The following is a 19,291-nucleotide window of genomic DNA, read 5'->3' on the forward strand; positions in this document are numbered from 1 at the left end:
GGCACTCTTTATTTAAGTTCCCTCTTCCATAAGAATCACAAACAACTGCCACTACAACTGATTTTTGCAATTGCAGCCCTTGTAGATTCTTATTCAATGCTTCTATTTGAGTTGTTAATGCTGTAAAAGCATCTATATTATAAATTCTAGTTATCTTCTTTATGGATTGTCTTTCAGTAGGCCATTCACTTGAGTTGGCAGTGATCTCCTCTATCAATTCATAAGCTTTTTCATGTGACTTCATATATAGTGAACCTCCACATGAAGTGTCTATCATGCTTCTGACTTAGCTATTAATTCCATTATAGAAGGTATGTACTTTCTGCCAAATAAACGAATCTCTTGAGGGCATCTTTTTAGCATATCCTTGTATCTCTCCCATGCCTCACATAGGGTCTCTAAATCTCCTTGCGAAAATTTAGCAATCTCATTAATTATTTGTGCAATTTTAAAAGGAGAAAAATACCTACTAAGGAATTTTTGTGCTAATACATTCCAAGTAGTTATGGAGTTCAGTGGTAGTGATTGCAACAAATGTTGTGCTTTATCCCTTAAAGAGAAAGGAAAAAGCCTCAACCTTTTTACATCTTCATAAACTCCATTGTACTCAAAAGTATCACAAATTTAGAGGAAACTAGCTATGTGTTGATGTGGATCTTCACTAGGTAATCCTCCAAATTGATAAGTATGTTGGATCAACAGTAGTACTGTTGGCTTGATCTTAAAATTGTTAGCTTGAATGGTAGGTCTTAAAATGCTTGGACATGTACTTTCCAATAATGGCATGGCATAGTCTCTCATGGTACGAATAGGTTGAGCACCTCTAGCACCATTATTGTTCTCGCCTCCTTCAAGAAGATTATTTTGATTCTCTATCATGCTAAGTTTATGGTTGGCTCTTTTTCTTGAATGAAAAATTCATTCAGGTACCGAATCAAATTCTACTAATGGCTCCTCAAAATTTCTGGTCATACACTAGCAAAACTTGAAATAGAAGAGAAATAAATTAAAAATTAAAAATCTCAAATTAACAGTTAATAATAATATAATAATTTCTAAATAAATCTTTAGTCCTTGACAAAGGAGCCAAAAACTTGATGCACCTTAGACAACACTAGCAAGTGCACTAATTGTATCAGTAATACAGATATGAGAATCCGAATATCATCCATCGAAGACCAAATTTTATAAATTAATTATTATACTGAAACCTGTTATTTAAGAAATAATGATTGAATAAAAGTAAATTAAAATAAATTATAAAACTAAATGAAATTGTAGAAAATTTAATAATAACAGTAAGTGAAGGATAATTCAATCAATAAAATAATGTTAGGGTCCACAATCCCCCTAAATTTGCCTATATATCGATATTGATAATGAAATTATGAGTTAAGATTGGCGAATTAATTATAAAGGCTGGTTAACCTTATTTAGGGACATAACCTTTCATATTTAGAAAAAAACTCTTATTCAAACACTTTCATAAAAATCTATAGAAAATCAACCTAATTATCCGACCTTATTCAAAAACGCGAATACAAACCACAAGTCAATTTCAAATTATCTATTCAAACAAGTCTGTTATTAAACCTATTTTGCAAGACCCTAATAATCATGCATTGAAATCTCTTCAATTGAAAACCCTAACTTCTCTATTTGATAAATCATTAAGGAATTCAATCAACAAAATATTAATATAAGAGTTAAACTCAATGACTTTGCATAAGTCTAACTTAAATATCATTAATCAAAATCAATGTCCATCATAGTTTAAGGTTCATGTTTACCCTAACAAAAACAAATACTCCATAAGTAAATCTAGAAAGCGAAAAAGTGAAACTAAAAGAAAACATGATAAAATAAAATCAAACTCTGAATTATGTCTTCATCTTAAGTTTGATCTCCTCTCTAATGGAGTTTTGAGTCTTCAATGAAGAAAAAGAAGAAACTCTCTAACTTAGAACAATCTCTAAAATACAAAAGTCCTACTTTAATACTAATAATATGTCTTACATATGCGACTGCACCTATCTCTGCTTTCTTCGACCTTCATTCCCCTCCTGCAGCCAAAGTGATAGCGGTTGTAGCATCCACAGGTAATGTGTGAAAGAGGGTAAGCTTTCTATGTGGATAGGACGTATCGACACCTTTTGCATCTTTGAAAAGAATATCTAAAAAGAATATTGTGTTGGGTCCTGAGGACCAAGATGGCCGAAGATCAAAATTATACTAGGGTAAATAACAAAAAACCCTAAATACAAATCCTAAGTGAAATAAGAAAGAGAATAAGGAATCTTAAGCATTAGGAAACCTAAAAATTCTGCTTTTCCCGAATGACCATCTACATAACCATGCGCCTGCACATGCGGATATCTACCTTCAAAATTCTATGTGGAGAGACTCTAGGACTGATGTGCACCACCACTTGCATGAGCATGCATCTGCCAATGCAGGTTTCTGCCCTTTCGTGCCTTCATCCAAAACTTTCCAAATTCTCCCAAAATCACCTAAAATTTATAAAATAAGCTAAAGTGACTAAATAAACTAAAATTAAATGAAAAACTTATAAATTACTCAAAACTAACAAAAACTAAAGCAAAAACAATCCTAAGTGAAACTAAAGCAAAAACAATCCTAAGTGGGTATATAACTTGTAAAAAAAGAAAACTAGTAACCATATAAAGGGAAGAGAGTTTGTCACTCTTTAAATAAATTTTCTTTTTGAGATTAATTTATCTTCCCAAATACCTTTTTTTTTCTTCAGCAAATTAATTGATTTGTTGAATTTGCTAGATTTTTTTTAAATCATTATAAAATAAAATAAAAAGAAAAAAAAAGCTTTTACGTGGATCAAACTCAATAAATTCATCCAAGTTGTTAAACAAAGTTTCCTAATGCTCGAGTAGCTATGATATCATCTAGATGGCTAAGCACAAAAGAGTTGCAATATCATGGGGTGGGATAAAGGGTTTCCCTATTAGACTAGAGAAAGATCTACATAGATTGATTTGTTAGAAGCTTCGATGGTCATGCCTTAACAACGACCTCATTAGAGATAGTAATAGTGTAACACCCTACTTACCGTTGTGCTTAATTTATATTTGGAAAAAAACCTATTTATTCGGACCTTACGGTCACACTGAACTTATTTATTCTATTTAGTAATTTATTTTCAAAATTTATAAATTTTACCGATTTTTATTTCATTTTATTTTATCTAATTTTATTTTAATTTAATTATTTAATCTTTAAATTTTGAATAAAACGATTTTTAGGAAAAAAATAAAAAAAGAGGGAGAAAAATCCCATGGGAAAATACCGCGAGAAAGGGCTACTAACGCGAGCGCCTGCGCGCGCATGCAACAGGCGCAGGACGTGCGCACACGACGCAAGGTCAATCCTGCGTGCGTCTTATCGCCCGCAGACAAGTCTTCCGCGCGTCATCTCGCATGCGGATAGTTGTTGCACATTGTTCGCGCGCCGTCCGTGCAACAGGCCTACGCGAATAAGCCCCTACGCGCTTGGGGCCTTCGTACAGTAAGCATACTCGTGTGGCGCCTAGTGCGCCTAGGCCCTACGCGCACGACAGAGTAGCCCTACAGCGCACCGGACGAGTGAGGCCACTATCGCCTCAAGTAGTGTGTCATCACCCACCTCGGGCGACGTGCCACCGCTGCCAATGAAAGAGGTCTTCCTCCTCTATTTTTTATGTCAAGCATCTTTGTTTCTCACTCTTCATCAGATTTTACCACTTGGCACGAATTCAACGGCTCCCATTTTCTATAAATAGGGGCCCTTCCTTCCCATTTTCTCCACACTTCCATTCTTCAACCTTTCAAGAATTAGAGAGAGAGAGAGAGAGAGAGAGAAAGTGATCTAGAGAGAGGAGGAGAGGAAGAAAAAAATGACAATGTAGAAGAAATTATCAAGGTTTCGATAAATAATTTAGCATTTTTTTAAACATCTTAAGGGGTATTTTTAGACAAAAAGAGAAGATTAAATTGATAATTTTGTGATTTTGCCTTTTTTTGCATGCTTTGTGTTTATTGGCTTAATAAGTTGAATTGTTCTTAATTTCAAGCATGTTAGGTGATAGACACTTGATGATTTGTATGTAATTATAATAATATGAAACTAAGGGTATCTGAAAGATAAAAAGAATAAAAAAAAGAAAAAAAATGGAATGAAGCATGAATGGTCTGAAGTATGAATCTGTATTGACATGCATAATGCATCAAGTATCTCGTTAGGCTTTTTACCTCTAAGGAGTATATGTTCCCCTATCCCCATCCGAGGTATCTGTCTTTCCCCTCCCCCATCTGGTCTAAAAAGACGTAAGATGATCGGTCCCTGTAGATGATGGCATACCCTCTGACGAGAGTGATGACGCGAATATCTGTTAGGGGTCACCTTTGGCTAAGTATTGTGGTGACTATACATTATCTAATAGGACCACTATGGTTGGTACGGTCGTGGTCATAGATCATGCCATAGTTTGACAAGTCGAAAATATACCCGAGCAAATTATCATTATTTGCATCTGATCTAGTCATTCCACATGGGTAATCAGAAATCTATATCTACCTTCAAAGATGAAAGTTGTAGCAACTTCACGAAGCATGACATGAAAATCTGAGTATTTTATAATTTATTTAATTTTTTCTATTATCTGGTATGTTGTATATTTATCTTAATTATATTAATGTGATGTTTTTTCTAATAAATAAATTATTTTTATAAGGTAATATAAACCTACAAAGTAACCAAATGATAAGTATTTATGTTAAAATAATTCATCTTTTAAACTTTACGATGTTATTTAAAAATTATTTTTCTTACTAAATATATAAAACTCACTCTTTTCATGCCCCCCCAAATGAGGAAGAGAATGAGGAACCGCCAGCTGACCTACCCATTGAAGTTTATGAGGATCTTGTGGATCTACAAAACTTGAATGTTTGATCGTTCCCGCACTCTGATAAGTCCAATAGCATAGTGAAAGAAGCGGCCCTCTTTTGTATTTTGACATTGTATTTTGCAGCTACTTCTGGCCTTAGTTATATATATGTAATTGAAACTCATATATTTGTAAGGGATTTGTATTATTTTGCTCTGTTGTATATAATTTTTATCATGCACTCGTAATTCTGTCTCTGTACCTAGCACCCACATACCTTAATTAGCATCTGAGATGTCACATATTATTACTAGATTACTAGCTTTATGGTCAATAGAAACATTGGTAACTCGATCTAGGCTGAGATAAGAGGAGCCATAGAGGGACTCCATATTTCATAGGATTATAGCTTCAATAATGTTGTTTATTAAGGTTGATTCTTTGTAACTTTAACACATTTAGGGGGTTGTGTTAACAACAGTTGAAATGGCATGGGTGATGAGTCGAGGTTCGTCGATTTAATGAGAAAAGATTTGAATGCCAGTGTCTCTCATGTCCATAAGGAGGATAATGCTTGTACTAGCCACTAAACTCATTTGGTCATATAATCCTGAATGGCTTTAGTAGACTGTCTCACCCCTTGGTTGACTTGACCCACTGTTTTTGCCTAGATAACTATGATACTGCTTAAGCACATCTAATGGGATGTTAGTCTTCCCGTCTCATGTTCTTCTATATCCCTTCACTTAGCCAAACTATAAACCCTATCTCCATTTCTAGTTTTTCATGTTCTACTGCAACTAAAGTTAAATAATTTGTTTTACTTTCATGAAGATGTTTGGTTGTAAAATTTTAACTACTTCAATAATTATTTTCTTATATATTAGAAAGATATGCCACTTTATTCTACATTTCCCATGAATCAAATTATTCTCTTTTTCTTTTGAATTTCCACTCCAAAATAAAAATAGGTTGCTTTTTATTTATTTTGTCTGATGCTAACTATGAAAATGTATGTTTAAGTCATAAGTTATACATTTTGTGTGCATATATTATAAGAATATTACATTATTACATTTAGTGTGGTTTAAGTATGTTTTCATCATTAATTTGATATCTGTACAGGCTAACTGACTATCTTGCTGGATGATCACGTCCAAGTTTTCTAGAAAAGACATATTTAGTTGAGATTGGAGCTAAAAGACATGAGCAGGAACTAAGGAAGAGACAAAAATCCAGATGAAAGGAAAAAGAAGATAAAGCTAGGAAATAAGAGGGAGATAGGGAAATTAAGAGACAAAGAAGGAAGTTATAAATAGCAAAGCTACAACTTTAGCACCTAATTAGGAAGCGTAGTCCACAGATGAAGAAAAACTGACTTTCTTTTATTAACATACATTTTTATTAATATATATCTTAAAAATGATTAAAATTTTTCTCCAAGTTATACCACTTAACTATACGAAAAATGATATCTTTTAAAAAAAAAATTATTTGAAAATAATTATAATTTCCAACATTGTTAAATTAATAATTAGAACAAAAATTTAATTAAATGCAATGGGAAATATATAATACATAATTTTTCAAAATAAAATTTGCACCTTAATTACATAAATGCTAAAGATTGGACCTTTGAGATATATTTTTTCAATATTTTAATAAAAATATAAAATAAAAATTTATTTTTGATTTTATTATGTCAAATGACAAAAAAGAATTATCTCCCTGTGTATATATTGGAAAACTTAATAATTAAATATAGTAAAATTTTATTTCCATATTTGAAATTTAAAAAATAAGAGAATGTTATTACCATAATTGATTTATTGGTAAGCATTACATATAAAATACACAAACATAGAGGGATATATGAATTGCAAAGAGACATAAACTCTTAGTGTAAATCCCTAGGTAGCTGCACTACCATTGTTGTTATTATTGTTATCGATGCTTCCATTGTTATTGTCTTCCATAGGCATAATCATCTTTCCAAATCCTAATTTTTGTTATTGTCTTCCATAAATTCTAAAGGTTGTCTCCATCGTTTAGGTTGATTCCCAATGTCTTTGTTTATCCATTCTAAAAAATATGATCAATTATAATAAATCTATCAATCATTTCATCGATATCTATCAATCATTTCATCGATATCCTTTGAGAAACATTTAACCTTGCAATCGAGGTCTTTTAAATCTTTTGTTGTTAAGTTTGTCAAATGATTACTGCTCAAGGTTTCAAACATATGAATTGTGTAATTTCTTTATCACGATTGTCCATACATAGTTTGTTGAGTTGATCATTAGCTTTTTTGATATATTATCTAAGGTATCTCTTTTGATTCAACATTTTTTTTAGTCTGACCTCCCTCCAACATTGCCTTGAGATCATTAACTACACTATAGACTCTTGAAGAAGGAGGCCAAACTTTAGGTTGAGTGTTGTAAGGATTATAAATAATCACACACGTGCTAGTACCACATAAAGTTGTCAATTCACTCTTTTTTTTTCCATTAATCCCTTTTTCCTTTTCTGAAATGTTATTTTTCCGGATGACTCATTAGAAATGAGAGCAAGCCTCACCTTCCTTCCCTTCATAATTGGAAGATAAAATAGAAGATTTAGAACAAAATTGAAAGATTTGTTTGTTTGTCCCTAAAAAACCCAAAACTCTATGTAAATATATATAGTTTTGAAAGTACATTAAATTATTAATTTCAAGATTTTTTTGGAATCTACATCTATGTTGGATGTATCTAATAATATATCTCTCAAAGTTCATAATATGAACATTTCTAAAAATGGTATTAGCTTTAGTGCTTAATGAGCAAAATGGGTAAGTTGTTAAGGCAAGATTGTGAGAATATCTCAAGATAAATACTATATATGTAAACAATAATTAAGAATCCAAAATTAGAATTTAATTATTTAGGTAAGTTTTTTTTTTAATGAAATATTAAGTAGATTGTGTATATAATAGTGAAAATATAAAAATAACAATGAATCCGATTTGAAAGGACTCCATACTATCTATATCAACCCTAACCTTAAACTGTTTTTTTTTTTTTTAAATTCCCTTTATTTTTAAGATATTTTGTTAATTATTGAATTTATATCTTGCAAATTCACACACCAATATTAAAAAAAAAAAAGTCTTTATAAATGTGATTACTTTATGCTTGTTTTGACTTAGTTTATATTTCTGTTTATACTCTTAAAACACATAAGTGTTATAAAAAATAAAGTGTTTTTAGATCAAAACAAAATAAACTTCTTTCTTTTGATAAATTTAAAATTAGAAGTTTATGATAGATACTTTTAGAAAATAGCTTGTTCTATATATGTTAAATAATATTTTAAATAAGTATATATATTAATTTTGTGTTTGATTAATTAATGAATTTAATATTTTAAAATAAAAATATAATAGCAATAAATTATCAATAGATTTATATATATTATTTAAAAACTAAATAATAATTTAGTTATATTAAAAAAAATAAATCAAAGTAAATATTTCTAAAATGGTTTTATTTATTAAAATAATTTTGAGAATATGATATTATTTAAATAACTACAATTATTATTTTTGGTTGTGATGCAATTTTTTTATTAGTACAATATTTATTACTAATTTTATAACATAATAACTAATATAATATCATATTTTACTTTCAATTTTTTTTACAATCAATTTTACCAAATATTATATTATTTTTTATCTTAAATTGTTATTTTTTCATCTATTTATAATTTAGTTTTTTTTATAATGAAAAAAGTGAACTTGCAGAAAAAGAAAATTTGTAACCGTGTAAGAGGAAGAGAGTTTCTCACTCTTTAAATAAATTTTCCTTTTGAGATTAATTTATCATCTCAAATACCTCTTTTTCTTGAGCAAAATAGTTGATTCATTCAATTTGTTAGATTTCCTTTAAAATCATTATAAATTGAAAAAAAAAAAGAAAAAGAAAAAGAAAGTTTTTACTTTGATCAAACTCCACAAATTCATCCATGTTTTTAAACCAAACTATTAGAGTAGCTAAAATATCATCTAGAGGGCTCCGAAGCACAAAAGAGTTGCAATAGACTTGGCCCAACCGATATCTATGAGATCCTAAGAAATATCCTAGAGTGGAATTGAGGGTTTCCTAATTAAACTATATCAAGATCTAAATAAATTCATTTTTTTAAAAGCTTAGATGGTCATGCCTCAATTGCGACTTGTTTAGAGATAATAATAGTTACTGGATTACTAGCTTTATGGTTAATATGGGCATCAGTAATCTAATCTAGGTAGAGATTAGAAGAGTCATGGACGGACTCTAGTTTACACGAGATTACAGTTTCTGCAATGTCATTATTGAGGTTAGCTTTTTGCAACTCAATCATATTTGGAGGGTCGTGTTAACAGTAGGTGCAATGGCACGGGGGATAAGTCGAAATTCTTTGGTCTAATGAGAAAAGATTCGAATGCCAAAGTCTCCCACGTCCATTTAGAGGATAATACCTAAAAACCTTACTGATTTCGTCAATCTAACTCCTATTGGTCATAGCAGACTGTTTTATACCCTGGGTGATGTAACACACTTATTTCACCTAGACAACTGTGATACTGCCTTAGTCCATCTAATGAGATGTCAGTCTTCTCCTTTGGTGTTCTTTTATATCCCCTCACATACCAAAAATAAATCTATGGATCCTATCTCAATTTTTATTTTTTCATGCTCCACTGCAACTAAAGTTAAATAATTTGTTTTACTATCATGAAGATGTTTAGTTGAAAAAATTTAATTACTTCTATAATTATTTTTTTATAAATTAGAAAGGTATGTAGCTTCATTCAACATTCCTCATGAGTCGAATTATTCTATTTTTCTTTTGAATTTCCACTCCCCAAAAAAAAAATAGTTCGCCTTTTATTTATTCTGTCTCATCCTAACTATGGAAATGTATGTTCAAGTCATAAACTATACATTTTCTGTGTATATATTATAAGAATTCTACATTATTATTGGTTGTTAAAGAGACTAAAATAAACTTAACTAATAAACATGAATTTTTACTAAAATAAAAACTCTTTTTCAAAAGTTTTTATAGAATGATTCTAAAAACATATAAGTATATATATATATATGTATATATTATTTTTTCACATGCTAATTATAAAATTATAAATTCAAGTTTTAAAATTGAACTCTATTTTAACTCTCGAATAATCTAACCATCAAATCAAAAGACCATCAATTCAATATATAGGATATGGTTGAAAAAGCTCCCAATATGATAAGCCTTCTAATCAGCCATCATTCCAAGTAGTAAATATTTAATTTTACGCCAAAGTTGCCCATTGGTGAAGTTAAGGGCTTCAATGACTGTGTGCTGGGAACAAGGTTTAAAAATGAGAGGTTTGCCCAGAAGAACCAGATACACTAGTTTAAGACATTTTCTTTAAAAACTGGGTGCACAAATGAAAATAAGAACAAAATAGGTTTGATGCCATGTGAATTAAATTATTGATTGTATCAGGTTGAAGGTATTTTATCAATTAAGAAATATGGAGGGATACTGGAACTAAATTCTAGTAATTTATGTTTCAGTTCTCTAGTTGTCATTTTCAGTTATATATCCTGAGTGAACTAATATATCGATTTTCGAAACTCAATTTATCCATATTGTTGTTATATGTGATTCTTATGGAGAATCTATGGAAGATTTTGATATTTTTTCCTTAATTGTGTGGAAAATAATATTTATTTATAGATAGTATGTATTGATTAACTATTTTAAAAGAAAAATTATGCATTCATTAACAATTTTTACGCTTAAATATTACTTAATGTAGCTATTGTAATCTGGCCTCATTTGTTAACATTGCTTGTGATGAGTATATGGACATTTATGCTGCTTAAAATTTAGGGTTTGGTTTAATTGCATTTCATATTGACCAATGTAAATCTTAGGAATGCATTTATTTGTATCATTTATAAACCCTATATCGTAACCAAGATCATACACGATTGATTGATAATGCATCCTCTTAGTTTTCCTTTTAAAGAATGCAAATAACCTCATGATTTGTTGTTACTCAACTTTTTACTATTTTAAGATTTACTATTAATTTATAATGTAATTAACTAAATATAACACCATATTTTATATTGACAGCACTTTTTATAATAAGTTTTATAAACTCTTTAAAAATGGCCCGTAATTGGAGGAGGTTGAACAATTATGTTAATGACTTACAAAGGTTTTCTTTGGGGATGAAGAGTGATGTTGGTAACTAAAATTCTCTTCAGGTTATACACTGCAAACTCTTTTTTGGTCAACTAGCAAATGATATCAATATAGTTACTAAAATTTTTTTATGCAGTAGTAATATATTTTTTCCAAGCACCTTTCAAGTACTTTTGTTTTGCTGCAGACTACATAGACAAGTGGAAGGAAAGACTTGTCTTTATCTGAGAACAAATTTTATGTCGCTTGTCAATTGAAGTATGATCCATAGCAGACCTAGAAGAATAGAGACACAGACTTTCATACCATAGTAAACCCGAACAAACCTGCTTTTGATTATCTTATCAATAGCATATACAGACTCTCTATCATACAGTGGAGGAGACCATGTGTCTCCTTGTTTTTTGTGTTTATTTTATTAAGAATTTTTTAAAGGATTTTATCCTGAAGGATGGAAAAACTAGCTTCTTGTCATTATAGCAAATGGATGTTGATAATTTTTCGTGTTTACCTGGATGATATGATGTCAGAATAGATTCTTCATTGAGAATTAGTATTCCAGATGGAGGAATACATATTACAACATATCTTATGAATTTGGACCCTAAAGAGAAGAAGGATTTAAGTCTCAACTGAGTTTTCGAGGAATCATTTTCATGACATGAATTGGAGGTAAGTTAATGGAAGAGGTAATATTTACTCTCTAAGTTCTGCAATATTGACATCTTATATCTATTTATTTTTATTGTGTGAGAAAATGATGAAGAGTCACTAATTAATTTTTCATTATTCATAAAGAAGATTACATGAATGTGATTTAAATTTAATCTAATCATGACCTTCGAAAAAAATATAACATTTACAGAATTGTACAACTAAAACTATTTTCCACTTAAAGCTATTTTTTCTTGAAGTCATTTTTAAAACACTCTTTTTTCCCTCACATCACAAGCATTAGATTTGCGTCAAATGGATTCTAAGTAAATTAATGAAATAAGAAAAAGTTTTTATGCAGATCCAAGATTTCTTTTTCAACATTATTTCATAGGGCTAATTGATAACATATTTGAAAGAAAAATGAAATAATGACAAGAAAATTAAGTAAAATATTAGGAAAAATGAAATAATGACAAGAAAATTAAGTAAAATATTAACATTAAAGGTATTACCATAAATGTCTAAAGAAACTAGATATGATGACTGAAAATAGTTTTTAAGCAAATCTAAAATCTCAATCTCTTTATCACTAAGTTTATTATACTGAGCCACTGACAACTTCCAAGCCATTCACATAATCATACTTAACAACCTATCTTCTTTTTTCTCTGCACTAATAAAAAAAAAATTCTCTGTGCTCCCAAACTTATTCACTGGAAAAGGTAGAAAAAAGTATGTGCTCTATTCTTTGGAAGATTTGATCTCCACTGAAGACATTAAGATAGTGCTTCTTTACTCACCATTAGTAAATATTGAAAATTTTTTTTAGTAGAGTATAAATGTTTTTCTCTAATTATGTTCACTTGATATTGATCATCACCATTTTTTCTTTTTAGTTGTTTTGTCATTTCTCCATCCTGAGGTTGAGTGGGTTAGGGTTATAAAATGTTTTCTTCAGTTGACTTTATCCCCCTCCATACTTGTATGTCTTATTCTCGCTTATATTACGACCACATTTGTATAATCTAGTTGTGCCTTGTTCTGGTAGTCTTTACTTTGTTGTTTGCTAGTGGGTTTATAAATCACAACTTAATAAATTAATTTATTATGTTTGGCATTGTGAATTTTCTTTCTTATATATTCTTCCCTTGCGTAATTAATGAGAAGAACATACAAGTAAAGTTCTCTTTATGTATATTGGATAATCAATTTCATGTTTTTGGTGGTTCATTTATAAAAGGCTTCTTTTCAATGAAATAGCTTTACTCAAGAATGGATTCAAACATGAAGTATTGATTTCTTGTCACAATCTTCTTTGGCAAATAATGAATGTCCTTTTCATTGTGAGAGAGGCAATTAAATTTCTTCAAGCTTTATTACGTTAAGAGCTTTTGTTTTGGGAGTCTTTACAACATTTTTATGTTGAGGCAAATGGTTTGAAAAGTGTCATATAGAAAGTAAGTCCTAGTGCTATAGTTCGAACAAAATATTTTTTATATAATATCCATGAACAGTTGCATTTTTTAAAAAATTTGTACAAAAATATAGATTTAACTAGTTAAATGCCATCATATTATTTTAGGATCTCTTTTTTAGTTGTTTTAAGATTTTTTCAATGAAAGAAAATAGAAAAAAGAAATTACTCGTGCTCAACTGATTTCATCTTTATTATTTAGTTGTTTGCAAAAAAAATCAATAGATTTATGAAGAATTCATGTTTAAATGATGAAGACAATTAGTGTTTGATATTGACAAAATAACAACTTAACTCTTTAATTTATATTTTTATTCTTAGTTATTTAATTATTATAATAAAAGTAAAAGTATCAAATTACTATAAATAAAAAGAAATAAATAGAAATTTATTCTAATGATGGTTTTGTGATTAGTTGTAAGTGATTATCTATATATACACATACATATATTAATTTTACTTTGGTTATTACCAAATCTAATCATGAACAATGATCGGTGTTGTTATATTACTGTAGAGAGTATTTGCAGTAAACTTTTTCTATTATTTAATCATTATCTTTTATTTAATTCTTGAAATTTAATACCTTTAAAAAATAATTGAACATAATATTTTAAGGTGTATTTAATATTATTTTAAATTATTTGTTATTTTAAAATATTATATGTAAAAAAACAATTGATTCAAAATTCAAAAATTATTTTAAAAAAATGATTTTACAACATATTGTTTTTTGGTAGAAGAGAAGAAAATAGGTAAAAGTTGGATTTAATAAAAATTTTATAACATTTAATTAGGAAGAAAACAATTTGATCAGGGGCCGAACCCAAATGAAAAACAATTTGATCAGGGAATTAGGGAATTTTGCAAGAGAGACATACGAGCCGGCCTGTTTAAAGCTGTCGATAGGTAATATTCATCTTGTTTGTGTTTTGAGAGGTAGGGTTTACAAATTCATCATTAACCACGACGGTAGAATTCACTGCTTCCGAGTAAGTCTGCATGTAGCTGTAGTTTCATAGAATCTTACCAGAGAGATAGATGCTATGAAACCTGTTGCGAAACAACTAAAGAAAGAAGATGACGATGACAATGAAGATGAAGGAAACATCATGCATCATGAAGATGCAGTCCTTCCGTCGAATCAATAATTAACCGATATAATCTGTCAATGGATCCTACAAACTCCATGAAATCCTCTTCGTCCTCCTTCTTCGTTAATGGTAATGACAACTTCACCCTCTCCTTCTTTTCTGACAGTCCTCCTTTTTCCCTTGTCCTCTGCGACTTCATCACCTCACTCCTCATCCGCGAAGAATTCACTCTCCTCTCCTCTCCTCAATTCTCAAACCTCAATCCTTTATTGTTGTTGTTGTTATTGTAGTCCAGATTCTGGTGGTTGTTTCCTACTCCACCAATCGGTGCCTTGCACGCAGACCACCTGGTTCTCAGATTCCATGGCCTCACCTCTTCAGCCGCTGCAGGGGATTTTTCACTTTCCTTCTTCTTGGTGCATATCTTGTTCCTAGCTCTGTCATCAAGGTAATAAGCAAGCAATTTTGTAAAGCTACTATAATGATTAACGACTTTATTGTGCAGTTTTTCCATTTTGATCTTTGACCAAGTCACATCTTAAACTTTGCCAGTCCAAAAATATTTTTTCAAAGAAAAAGTATAACATATTTTAAGTATCAAGGAGATGCAACCTGCATATAAAAATATTTTGCAATTCATGAACATATTAGTAACTAATGTAGAGACTAAAGCTACCTTGTACAACATGAATGTTGCTTAATCTAGTTCTTTAGCAAAATGCTCAACAGTTGTTTTCGGTTATAAGTATGGCATTTGGTTGACCTATGTTTTTGTTCAGATGTTATTTCCGTTCTATTAGTCTCATGTTCTTGTTGTCTGATAACAAGTTCTAATACCAATTAATAGGAAAATTAAGAAAAGTGAGAAGGACGAAAAATATTGTCTCAAAATTCTGATCATTATTAATATCCATCACTCTGGTTCTTCAAAAATACAAAAAATTAGACTCTATTAAGCTAAAATATCTAAGGGATTAATTATTTTTTAATTTACTTTACTTTTAATGATTCTTTTGTGTGTGATATCAGGTTTATCATTGTCAATGTGTATGTTTGAACTTTCAAATGTTTGGGCATCAGCAGACCAACTTGTTAACTTCAAAAATAATTTTCAGTACAGTTATGTTATTCGTTATAAGCCAGCTTTTATTTCAAAGTTAAAAAGCTAAATATGGTTGTTCTATCCAATAGGTAGCAGAGAGTGTTGCCAAAAAGAAGTTGGATTCTGCTTTTGCTATCGTCAGATCTCCAGGGCTTCATGTCATAGAAGATGAAGCTATGAGGTTCTGTTTATTTAACAATGTGGCTATTGCAACACTTTTTTTGTTAGATGAAAGAGTAAGAGTCAGTTTTAATTATTTAGATATAGTTTTCTTACCCAGAGTTATTCATCAGTTTCTTTTTTCGTTAGATGTAAAATTGCCTATATGGATTTAGATTAGATGTTTCTTTTTCCATTCTTTAATTAGTTGTTTCCTTGTTAACCGTATATATTTTTCTATTTTTCAACTAAATTTGGGTCTAAATAAAGTCTTGATCATTTAAATAATTTGAGTTTGTTATATATGATTGATTGGATTTTGAATCTCGTTTCCTGTGTTTGCATGTAGTATATGTGAATTAAATTATTGATCATATCAGGTTAGAGGCATTTTTACAGTTAAGGACTACAGATGGATTCGGGAACTAAATTCTAGTAATTTACCTTTCTGGTTGTCATTTTCAGTTATATATCCTAAGTAAACTAGCATACCGATTTATACTATTAAACTTGTATAAATTAAGTAAACTACTTTATCCATGTTGTGGTTATACTTTGTTCTTATGGAGAATCTGTGGCAGATTCTGACCTTTTTTTTTCTAATTGTGTGGACAATAATGTTCTTTATAGATAGTATTTAGTGATTAACTATTTGTGAAAAAAGTATGTATTGATTAAATATTATAAAGCCAGTTTATATTTCGAAGTTAAAACACTAAATATGGTTGTTTTATCAAGTAGGTAGCAGAGAGGGTTGCCAAAAAAGAGTTAGATTCTGCAAAAAGTTTATTCAATAATAGGTAGCAGAGAGGGTTTCTGAAAGGAGTTGGATTCTGCTTTTGCTATCGTTAGACCTCCAGGGCATCATGCCGAAGAAAATGAAGGTATGGGGTTCTGTTTATTTAACAATGTATTTATTGCAACATGTTTTTTGTCAAATGAAAGAGTAAGAGTCAGTTTTAATTCTTTAGATATACTTTTCTTACCCGAACTAAAAAAAAAACTACTTTTCTTACCCGAAATTATTAGTCAAAGAGTGAGTTTTAATTCTTTAGATATACTTTTCTTACCCAAAATTATTAATCAATTGCTTTTTTTGTTAGATGTATAATCAATCGACTATATGGATTTAGATTAGATGTTTCTTTTTCCATCCTTTAATAAGTTGTTTCTTTGTTAACCATATACATTTTTCTATTTTTAGCTAAATTTGGGTCTAAATAAAATCTTGATTGTTTAAATAATTTGAGTTCATTAAATATGATTGATTGGATTTTGAATCTCGTTTCCTGCGTTTGCATCTAATATATGGGAATTAAATTGTTGATTATATCAGGTTAATGGCTTTTTAGCAATTCAGGAATACGGATGGATACTGGAACTCAATTCTAGTAATTCAACTTTCAATTCTCCAGTTGTCATTTTCAGTTATATATCCTAAGTGAACTAGTATACCGGTTTTCAAAACCTAATTGATCCATATTGTGGTTATACTTGGTTCTTGTAGGAGAATCTATGGCAGATTCTGATATTTTTTTCTAATTGTGTGGACAATAATGTTTGTTGTAGATATTATTTATTGATTAACTATTTCAAAAAAAAGTATTTATTAATTAACTATTATAAGCCAGTTTATATTTCAAGTTAAAAAGCTAAATATGGTTGTTTTATCCAATAGGTAGCAGAGAGGGTTGCCAAAAAGGAGTGCTTTTGCTATCGTTAGGCCTCCAGGGCATCATGCCGAAGAAGATGAAGCTATGGGGTTCTGTTTATTTAACAGTGTGTCTGTTGCAACACAACTTCTGTTAAATGAAAGAGTAAGAGTCAGTTTTGATTATTTAGATATAGTTTTCTTACCCGAAGTTATTAGTCAATTGCTTTTGTTAGATGTATAATTACCTATATGGATTTAGGTTAGATGTTTCTTTTTCCATCTTTTAATAAGTTGTTCCTTGTTAGTCATATATGTTTTTCATTTTTCAGCCAAATTAGGTCTAAACAAAATCTTGATTATTGACTGGGATGTTCACCATGGTAATGGTACTCAAAAAACTTTCTGGAATGATCCTTGTGTTCTGTTCTTCTCTCTTCATAGGTACATATGGAATCTGGGCAATGCTTATTCATTTGCTTGATCATCGTGATTCGCTTGTAGCATAAGTCCCAAACTTTCATGATATAAAGATAAATTAATAATGTCGACAAGATCTTCATGTCCTCATGAACCAGTTTTATAAGCTGGAGAGTAGTTTTTCTTTGTTTTTGTTTTTAACTTCATCTTGTTTCTGGCCTGATTTTTTACCTTATGGTTTTTGATGCAGCTACTTCTATCATAACTATGTTATGTTTTCCCTTAATGTAGGGACACAATGGTTTTAATTGTGCTAAATAGAAGCTTATTATTATTGTTATTGTTAATGATGTGCTTTTCTTAACTATGTGAAATGTGTAGGCAGAAGGACACTATATCTTCGGAATCTTGTATTTGATTCCTTGCAATTTGCTGATGCTGAAAGTAGACTTGACCATTTTGTGGAATTCATATACCAGACACTCTTGCATCATGATGACTCAGATATAACAGTCATCAAATTAAAATTATGGAGAGAAAGAGCACGCTTCATTTTAAAGATTAAATGGATTGATTTCGCTTTGAAGCATAATGTTGAAGATCTTGTTATGAAGCTTGTGTTGCTGAACCAAGAGGGTTTGGCCCCTGTATCTTTTCCTCCAGAACATTGAAAAGATTTACCTTTTTCAGTCAAGCTTCGACATTCTCAGATTGCCCATATCTGTTTATCTTCCCAGTCTTAAAGAATTGCAATTTTGGGGTGCCATTTTCACTTATGATATGACATGGGAATTATTACTCATTGTGTCTGGTGCTGGAATCTGTGCATTTGTGGAATTGCGATGGCTTCTCTAAAGTTTCTAACTGTTTCCGCTCTCAGACTTAAGTATCTTCATCTAGACTATTGTCGTGGGCTCCAAACGATTGAGATGAATCTTCATACCCCAGTCTTATATAACTTATATTAAGGGGAAATCTTGCAAGAATCTATCATTTCAGGGGTGGCCTTTCTATTCATTATGCAGATGCAGATATTCAAGTTGGTGAAGTTTACAGAAACTAAATGAGTATAGATGTTCTTGGTCGCACTGCTTTAAAGTTGCTTAATGAACTCTTTAACATTACTGTACTAGCTGTGGATAATTTGTTGTGGGAGGTATATGCTCTGTCCATTTCTTATACTTGGCTGTATTCTTTTAGTGTTTGTGTCATTTTCCTGGGGAGTGGACAATTATATTTTAGTTACCTATAATTTTAGGGGACTTCAATTATTTCTTCTGCGGAAATGCTTAGGTGTATAGCTAGAATAAATGTTTAATCCAAAAGAAAACCTTTAATAAGTACAATTTTGGGAGTATCAGATTGTTACAGGATCTTTTTAAGTTATTTCCAAATGAAAGAAATAAGAGAAAAGAAATGGCATATTCTTAATGGTTTCATTTGTATTGTTTACCTGGTTGCAGGAAAAATTTCAATAGATCTCATAAGGGTTCGTGTTTAAAGAACAAAGAAGATTAATTCTTTAGTCATGGGAGACTTAAATTTGTGAGACTTAGATCCTTTTTGAGGGGGGAAAAAAAAAAAAAAAAGAGATGAC

At 30.2% G+C, this 19,291-nt stretch overlaps 1 protein-coding gene and 1 non-coding gene across 7 annotated transcripts; both read left to right on the forward strand.

Moving 5' to 3' along the window:
* The first annotated feature begins 334 nt into the window (after positions 1-334).
* LOC148268806 (small nucleolar RNA R71) lies at positions 335-441 on the forward strand. The gene has a single exon (XR_015817465.1). It is a non-coding gene; the product is annotated as a small nucleolar RNA R71 (small nucleolar RNA).
* Positions 442-14,076: 13,635 nt separating this feature from the next.
* On the forward strand, positions 14,077-18,965 carry LOC110809621 (uncharacterized). Of its 6 annotated transcripts, XM_088213397.1 has the most exons (7): positions 14,077-14,491; positions 14,653-14,810; positions 15,554-15,700; positions 16,365-16,507; positions 16,960-17,014; positions 17,302-17,440; positions 18,076-18,965. In XM_088213397.1, exons 1-4 carry the CDS (start codon positions 14,440-14,442, stop codon positions 16,425-16,427), a joined length of 420 nt encoding a protein of 139 aa, XP_088069523.1. In that variant the 5' UTR covers positions 14,077-14,439; the 3' UTR covers positions 16,428-16,507; positions 16,960-17,014; positions 17,302-17,440; positions 18,076-18,965. The 6 variants fall into 6 exon arrangements, with proteins under 6 accessions (XP_088069523.1, XP_088069525.1, XP_088069522.1 ...); XM_088213399.1 differs by lacking the exon at positions 16,960-17,014 and having other exon boundaries at positions 14,658-14,810; XM_088213396.1 differs by lacking the exon at positions 16,960-17,014 and having other exon boundaries at positions 14,078-14,491.
* Positions 18,966-19,291: the final 326 nt, after the last annotated feature.

Source organism: Carica papaya, chromosome 2 (assembly GCF_054855325.1).
Source record: "Carica papaya isolate Zhongbai chromosome 2, ASM5485532v1, whole genome shotgun sequence".
Lineage (NCBI taxonomy): Eukaryota > Viridiplantae > Streptophyta > Magnoliopsida > Brassicales > Caricaceae > Carica > Carica papaya.

Excerpts from the sequence above, each read along its gene's own strand:
- LOC110809621 (XM_088213397.1), top strand. The coding sequence starts at position 14,440 with ATGGATCCTACAAACTCCATGAAATCCTCTTCGTCCTCCTTCTTCGTT. Across the intron at positions 14,492-14,652 it reads GTCCTCCTTCTTCGTTAATG|TCCAGATTCTGGTGGTTGTT; the intron begins GTAATGACAACT and ends TTGTTATTGTAG. Across the intron at positions 15,701-16,364 it reads TTTTTTTGTTAGATGAAAGA|GTAGCAGAGAGGGTTGCCAA; the intron begins GTAAGAGTCAGT and ends TTTATCAAGTAG.